The sequence below is a fragment of the Caretta caretta genome, chromosome 10 (genome assembly GCF_965140235.1).
Source record: "Caretta caretta isolate rCarCar2 chromosome 10, rCarCar1.hap1, whole genome shotgun sequence".
In the NCBI taxonomy this organism is placed as follows: Eukaryota; Metazoa; Chordata; order Testudines; family Cheloniidae; genus Caretta; species Caretta caretta.
In genome coordinates this window covers 13,443,296-13,451,777 of record NC_134215.1, presented here as the reverse complement: position 1 = coordinate 13,451,777, position 8,482 = coordinate 13,443,296, and the positions used below count along the sequence as shown (strand labels likewise).

At 44.1% G+C, this 8,482-nt stretch overlaps 1 protein-coding gene across 1 annotated transcript; it reads right to left on the bottom strand.

The window, feature by feature from the left end:
• Positions 1 to 2,180: 2,180 nt before the first annotated feature.
• Positions 2,181 to 5,768, bottom strand: COX19 (cytochrome c oxidase assembly factor COX19). Its single transcript, XM_048867223.2, has 3 exons — positions 5,548 to 5,768; positions 3,850 to 3,961; positions 2,181 to 2,807 (listed from the first exon to the last, which is right to left on the bottom strand). The coding sequence occupies exons 1-3, from the start codon at positions 5,627 to 5,629 to the stop codon at positions 2,720 to 2,722; spliced, it is 282 nt and encodes a 93-aa protein (XP_048723180.1). The 5' UTR covers positions 5,630 to 5,768; the 3' UTR covers positions 2,181 to 2,719.
• Positions 5,769 to 8,482: the final 2,714 nt, after the last annotated feature.

Here is an 8,482-nt window from a genome sequence, read left to right as displayed (position 1 = left end):
ACAGCAGTTTAAACTATTTTTTTGGGCCTATCACACCTGTTGAAGCTGGCCTAGGATTTGGTTTCAGGTATTACAAATCAGAGAAATGCCCCGCCTCAAATAACCTGAGAAGTTTAAAATAAAGCACCTTTTATCATTCCAGCTCATCAGATGCAATTCAACTATCCAGGGCTATAGTAACAGTTTTATTTTTCCTGCTAACATGGTTAGAGAAGCTGCATCTGATGCCTGTTTTCCCTAATACTGTAAAATTAAGTCACAGAGTATCTTTTCAGGATAAGATCTAGAGATAAAACCAACTCTACCATTGAGAAAGATCTGGTTTATTTCACTACCACCAGTGGGCTCCTTTATTGCCTGAAGGGATTCTCTTCCCCTTATAATATCCAGGGAGCACAGAGGCATGAAATTTGATTTCTTTATTCTAAAGATAGTGGAGATTATTTTAATAATTTTCTCTCACACTATTACTCTGAAAATTTCTCATTCAGTGGTTTAATATAAAATCCTTTAATATCTGCTTCAGCAATAAAAATCTCTGCTTTCTTTTCTGTAAATGTATTAATCTCAGTAAAGGATATAATTTAAACGGTGAAAGAGAATGGTACAAAAATATAGGGGCAAGTCTGTTTCCAAACAACGATGCCTCTGGATTGTTGATGGTCTGTTCATATCGCATCAGGTTGGAACATAATAGTTCTGTATGCCACGTCCATCCATCAAGGTGTACCTGTTGAGTAGGACATCCAAGAGAGAACCAGAGAAACAGACAGATGCAACAAGAGTAGCAGAAAGAGAATGTGAGAAGCATCAAATACAGACTGTAAACTTAAAGAGAAAGACCAGCGTGAACTAGAGTGAATTACTATTGGTTTAGCACCAACTGTGTGCTCATCCCCAGACAAATCAACATCAAACCCTGCCCCGCACTACTTCTCTCTAAGTGCCACCTGGGGTACTTGGGAAGAAAACAAATGCACAGAGGATTCTGTGGCTGATTTTTTATTTTTGAATTTTAAACCCACTTCTAGATGGCCATCTGACTGGCCAAGCCTTATTGGTACATACTTTTGGATTAAATATCAGCATCAACTAAGACTCATTTTCCTTTGAGGCCATGTCCACACTATGACTGCTATAGCAACATAGCTATGGCACCACAGATATGCTGCCTGAGTCCTGTAGCGTGTACACACAGAAGGGGCACTTCCATCACTGTAGGAAGTCCACCTCCCTGAGCTACAGTAGCTAGGCTGATGGAAGCATTCTTCTGTTGAATTAACTGCATCTACACTGGGGGTCAATTTGGCATACCTACAGCACTATGGATTCTTCATACTCCTGAGCACCAAGGCTATGTTGACCTAAGTGTAAACCAGGCCTTGGATTCAATATGTAGATTACATTGCAAATCTATCTTAGGGCAGGTCTCCACCAGAAACGCTGCAATGGCAATGATGCAGCTGCACCTGGTGAAGACGCTCTATGCTGACCCCTACAGAATTACACTAGCAAAGTGATGACACTAGTTGATTTTTCTGGAGCCAAACTTTCAAGCATGTTTTCTTTCCTAGGCTCAGAACTTTTGTTCTCTTCATGTTTTTAATATACATGTTTTGCTTGTGAAGATGCAGAATGTAAGAAGAGAGATGAAGTATCATTTTTGGGGAGCAACACCCTGGCTGATGGCATGGGGCTCTCAATTAGCCCCAAATTCATGTTTTATTATAGACATGCATCTAAATACTGTCCCTGCCTAGAGTCTGGTTTCTCCATAGAGATGTCCAAGGGAAGCTGTAGCATGTCAGACATGATACACCCATAGTACTAGAAGCAAAGACACTCCACCATTAAGGAGCTATACATGGTTATAAAGTAGAATCAGTTGAATGTTTGTACACTGGTTAAAGAGGGAGTTAGTGTCTACGATATAATTAGAGTAAGAAATTGATAACAACCTGCAACATTCTCATGGTGGTGAAAGAGAAAAGCTGCACAACCAGGACCCAAGTGGAGAGGAGAAATCCCAAAGGAATTTAATACAAATACGTGTTAAAAAAAAAAAATCACATGCACATCACATGCTATATAAGCATTCTATTTTCAGCTGATTTGTGCACCAGTACTGTAAGCAAGTTATTAAAACCTGCTCCATCTTCATAGTTAAAAACAAGTCTACATTTTGAGATTCCAACAATAAAATTAAGTTTATTATAATGTTTTGATGTCCAGTTACACAGATATGGAAAAGAATAACAATTGTCTTACATTTGTAATTAATAGAGAAGAGAAAGCAGGCCTGAGCCTCCTACTAGTAAAACCAGCTTTTTCAACTTATAATACAATTTGCCCATACACGAGATTTTACCTTTTAGACCCATTTCTAGTGAAGGATCTTTGTTATTTCAAAGACTTACTTATCTAACAGAATAAAAACACTTTGATCAATGGCATTTGTTTTCTCTGATGCAAATTTTTCTTATTGCTCTGCATGCCTATGCTAAGAAATTAACGAAATATTGTTTTTCTTGTGAAATAGTTAACATAATGGTATTTTCTAAGGAAAGCACTTTTATTCTTTCAGAGCTCTTACTTTAGTATAAAGAGCTTTGGTTTCCCCCAACCCTTTAGAGAATACATTAAGATATAAAAAGAACGTACAATATGTACTACGATAGCGTTATGATTTCCATACATGGGTAGAGTTGTCTTTTCTTCATTATACTTTTTTATGCTTTGCTTCTGATTTCTCATCTATTAGGTCTTTGAATCCCAATTTTTCCAATGGTTCCTTAGCCATAAGTTGCCTAAATAAAAAAAAAAAGCATAAGGTACAAAATGAGCTTCATTCCCAACTTAGCAATATGAATATCTAATTCAGTAGCAATAATGTCACTTAAAACAATATTTACTTTTAAAGGGTCCAACAGTGCTGCTGAGAGCGCATTAACCACATACCCCTATTCATCTCCCTCAAACTCCCAAAACCTCACACAATATCAATTCAGGAAAAGCAATGTCCAGTAAATGCTCTGGTGTTTGGCCAGAGCTTTTCTAGTTAAATGTGTTAAATATCCCACACTGCAAGACAATAGGCTATTTGGGAATTGAGCTGTCTTGGATATGCACAATAAAAGTAAGAGCTGATTTTCCAAGATAGCTGTAGAAACTGCTAAGTGTGAAATGCTGCATGTCTGTGAAAAGTAGTGCCATTTTACTATAATGGAAGTGTGAAAACCACCGTATGTCCCTTCAAAAAAAATTTCTATACTTCCCCTCCCCAGTTGAATAACTCAGGAACAGGTTAACTTCTTAACTTTAAGCATGCTACGGATGTGGTCCACACTGAGGACAAATGCCACTGAGATGTCAGAGGAAATTGGTTCACAAGAAGAAAGAGCTGTGTGCATCTGAACTGGCTATATATTGCAGTGACACCGGCCCCCGGAAAGGTCTGAGTCCATGACGACTAAAATTTGAGCGAATGCTGTTAGAGTTCTCCAGCTGGAAAAGGGTGTCTGTTTTTAAAGAGGATACGTGCTCTCTTCATACTTCCATAACTCAAGAAAGGCACTACATGAATGCCTACATGAATTCGCTTCTGATGCTTACTGATAGCCCAAGTGGGTGTGGTCACTGAAGCTAGCTTTAAAAGGTCACCTTTGTTTCAAGTGGAACTAGCAACAAGAAAAAAAAAAAGAAAATCAGTCATCTGCAATATCGCAGGCAAATACAGTCACGCACTCAAAGAATGACACTCTTGCAATGATGCACACATGTGCCAACCTCACACCAGTGAGCCTGAAGTGAAAACTCATCTGCTTATGTGCTTGTAAGAGATTTACTTGCCTCTCCATTCTGCATTCTAAATATTCCTTTGATTCCTGTCTGCACAAAGCATTCTCAAAGCTATTCTCCCTCAGACACTTCATGAATTTCTCTTTAAATCCTTTACATTCACCTAGGACAGAAAATAAATTTAAAAACAATAATAAATAAAAAGAAGCTGGAGTGATGTTCTAGTACTGATACAAATTGTAAGGGAGACAGGGGCAGTTCTGTGTATGGTTGGACCCTCCCCCCCCCCAAGATGTTTGTGAGTTCACAGACCAACCTATATGAAAGTCTGAACCTGATCCTGCAAAGTATTACGAGTGAGCAGTTATTAACTCTATGCAGTCAAGAACCATGAATCAGCACCCAAAACACAATTTATAACAAACTTGTGATTTTTAAGGAAAACAAATTTGGGGTCTTATTTGCCTTTGGGTGTTTGAGTGTTTCGGGGGTCCCGTTTTCAAGCTTTACTCTGCAACCAGGAAGGTTTTTCAGTGAAAGCTGAGATTCTCATGTGAAACCCTAACTCCAGGGGCTGGGGCTGTAAGATGAATGGCCAGTATCACAAGATGTGCAATGTCAGGAGTACTGCGCTCGCCGTCAGAGGGGATCAGCAGTACAGGCCCATGGATGGTGAGTTTGTCCCACATAGGTAGGGCCCTACTGAATTCATGGCCCATTTTGGTCAATTTCATGGTCACAGGATTTTAAAAATCACAAGTTTCTTGATTTCAGCTATTTAAATCCGAAATGTCACAGTGTTGTAATTGTAGGGGTCCTGACCCAAAAGGAGATGTGGGAGGGAGGGGGTCACAAGGCTATCGTAGGTGGGTGTGTGTGGGGGGGTGGATTGCGGTACTACTACCCTTACTTCTGCACTGAAGGCAGGGCTGGCACCAGGAGCAGTGCAGAAGTAAGGATGGCAGGCGCGGCGTTGCCACCCTCACTCCTGCGCTGCTGCTGGCGGGGCGCTGCCTTCAGAGCCGGGTGCCCGGCCAACATCCACCACTCTCCGGCCACTGAGCTCTGAAGTCAGCGCAGACGTACTGGTGGCAATACCAAGACCCCCCTAAAACAAACCTTGTGACCCCCCCCCCGCAACTCCCTTTTGGGTCAGGACCCCCAATTTGAGAAACGCCGGTCTCCCCTGTGAAATCTGTACAGTACAGGGTAAAAGCCCACAAACGATCAGATTTCATGGGAAGAGAGCAGATTTGACGGTCTAGGACGCGTTTTTCGGGACAGCGAATTTGGTAGGGCCCGACGCATAGGGCGGGGGCAGGCCCCCAGGGGGCTACGAGGGCGGGTCACCCGGGGAGGGGACCAGGGCCTGAGGGGGCTGCGCTGGACGGGGCGGGGCGGGCAGGCTGAGCTGGGGGAGCACTAGGAGGGCAGGCCCCAAGGGCTGCGATGGGGGGGCACTCGGGGGCCACGTTGAGGTAGGTTGCTCTGGGGGAGTCGTCCGGCGGAGGGGGCGGGGCGGGCTGCGCGGGAAGGGGGCGGGGGTCAGCCGGCGGAGGGGGCGGGGCGGGCTGCGCGGGAACGGGGGAGGGTCAGCCGGCGGGGGGGGAGGCTGTGCGGGAAGGGGGCACTCGGGGGGGGGGGGGGTTGCCTGGCGGTGGGTGGGGCTCAGAATAGCTCCAGGCCGGAGCACCGGGGGCGGCTGGCTCCGTCCCCAGGGGGCGGGAAGGGCCCGATCCCGCTGCGCACCGAAGTGATCCAGGGGGAAGGCGCCCTTGTCCGGCGGCCGCGGCGTGAAGCTCTTGCTCCCGAAGTTCATGGCCGTGGACATGGCGCTGGGGTCTCTACCGGGATCGGCCGCGGGCCCAGGAAGAGGAGCAGCCCTACTAGCCGAGCGCCGAATCAGGCCGGAGCCAGCGAGTACCGAACAAATCGAGCGGGAGCCCGCCCGGCCATCCGTTCTCCCAGGCTCCTGGCCCCGCCCCCGCAGGGCCCCGCTCCTACCCCCAGCCAAGTGAGCCGGGTTGCATCGCTATGGCAACAACATCAACCCATCCCATCATTGCTAGCTTACATCGTCACCAAGGCAATGACCTTGCCATGGAAACACCACTGTGCAATGACGTCATCTGACAGTGACTTCAGCACTGGCTGCACCAAGATTGACATCACTGCAGTGCCAGCCCCTGCGTTGCCATGGCACCGCCGTGTCTTGTGTCACCATGGTAACACCATCATTCCACCTTCATGTCATGGATGGTCACTGAAGTTTGTTGGCTGAGTGGAGCTGCCTCCTGGGACCGTGGGCACGACGCCCCTGGGACCGGTGTGAATGCAAACACACACGCCTGGTCCCTCTCGGCACTTCCCCATGAGCGCTCACCGCCCACCAGGCACAGCCAGGGCCTCCCCTATTACCAGCAGGAGAGTGAGTTTGTGTGTGTGGTTTTTGGAAAGGGGGGGTGAGAAAACCTGGATTTGCGCTGGAAATGGCCCACCTTGGTTATCATACACATTGTAAAGAGAGGTTTCAGAGTAACAGCCGTGTTAGTCTGTATTCGCAAAAAGAAAAGGCGTACTTGTGGCACCTTAGAGACTAACCAATTTATTTGAGCATGAGCTTTCGTGAGCTACAGCTCACTTCATCGGATGCATATTTGGATGGGCTATTACCAGCAGGAGAGTGAGTTTGTTGGGGGGGGAGGGCGGAAGGTGAGAAAACCTGGATTTGTGCTGGAAATGGCCCAACTTGATTATCATATAAGGAGAGTGATCACTTTAGATAAGCTATTACCAGCAGGAGAGTGGGGTGGGAGGAGGTATTGTTTCATGGGCTCTGTGTATATCATGTCTTCTGCAGTTTCCACAGTATGCATCTGATGAAGTGAGCTGTAGCTCACGAAAGCTTATGCTCAAATAAATTGGTTAGTCTCTAAGGTGCCACAAGTCCTCCTTTTCTTATTGTCCTTTAAGTGTTTCTTGTTTGGGCACCTAATTTGCACATTCGTTTCTCAAGAAGCTGACCAAATGCTCTACTAAGGCTACTTAGAAATCAAGCCAGTACACAGCCAATATTCATAACTTCGAATAGAAAAATGATACATGCATACAAATAGGATTAATAGATTCAGTTGGTCATAACCTTTACAGAGATATGTTACATTGTCACATATACATTCATAAGCATATCTCCATAAAGCCTTAAGAGGGGCACTGTCACAGTGGTGTTCTGTCCCAACTAGTGGCCCCGAGACCACTGAGAGAGAGATTAATGGGTCTACTCTAAAGCCTTACCTAAGGGCCATATGGCTTTTAGCTCATGCAGTAGAGGCTCATGCACTAAGCTGCAGAGGTGCCAGATTCGATCCCGCCCGCCGACGACCAGGGTCTGTAAGTGTTACACAGGGACTTCCCAGCACAAAATTCACCTTCAGAAATGAAATGATGTAGCGAAGGATGGACAAGCTGTAAACTATGCTGTGTAGCCTGATTAGGTGATAACAGCACAAGTGATTAGAGATGGGGCAAAATTATGTAGTTCATAACTGGACAGCCTTTTTTCAAAGTTCAGGACTGCTTGGATCTTAAGTTTTGAATTGAGCCCATCTCTGCAGAACGTGAATAAAGTCAAATAAATACACCAGCAGCAACTACTGGGAATGGCAGCCATGCTGCATATTGTATGAACATACTCAGCTCTTATTCTAAAACAAGACTGAGAAATGGTGTTGATTTAACTCGGATTTGGTTAAAGCAGGTTTTTCATCTGTTGACTTTCTTTTAATTAAATGAGTGAGATAAATAGAAAGCATCAGGGTGAAGAAAAACAGTTGCAATTGTTAAGAGAAACTATTACAGAAATATTACCTGCAGCACCATTTAAAGTGCTTTTTCTTTATGCTTTGATTGCTTTCCTATTACCTTTTTTGAAACTGTAAATGGAAAATTACACAAAGTTGTATTACATAAGCAACTGTTTTACACAGCTTGAAATATGAGATTTTATTTATTATTATGTTTCCAGGCCTATGAACAATAGATGTTTTCAATATAAAGTAAATAGCTCTTTTCCACTTGACTTCATTATAACACTTAGCAATAAAAGGGAGATGTTTCTCACTCATAAATATATGCACCATGATGCCTCCTGGGCCTCAGAGGAATAAACACACGACAAAAAGCTTTGCTTTTTTTGAACAATTTTAATTGACGTATCAAAGTATCTGATTTTACCAAACTGCCTGAATTATGTTCCATAGCTCCAGGCTTAATGGGCTGGGCTAGTGCCTCTCTGCAGTCCCCATAGTGAAAGTGGAGAAAAAAAATCAAAGGGAAAAATCTCAGTGGGGATCCCATTGTGAAATTATTTCCTGATCAACAGGGTTGTCCCCATATAGGGGACAATCTGTCTCTGTCTTTTGGTTGCATCTGAAAAGTTTTGTTTCCCTGCTACATAATTCACCATCTAACTTGGGGCAGTTAGTCTTTTTAATGACCCAAACTTGAACTTGAACTCTAGAGGAGGTTGTTGGTTTATGTTTGTTTAATTTATTTATTGCAGGTATTAACTTGATCTTCTAGAGTTTCCAGTAAAGGTACCAATTGTGTTAGAATTTAATACAATCATATAAGCAGTTTAGTGGTTCATTTTTCCCAAGGGTATAAAATGAAGCCAAAATTAGAT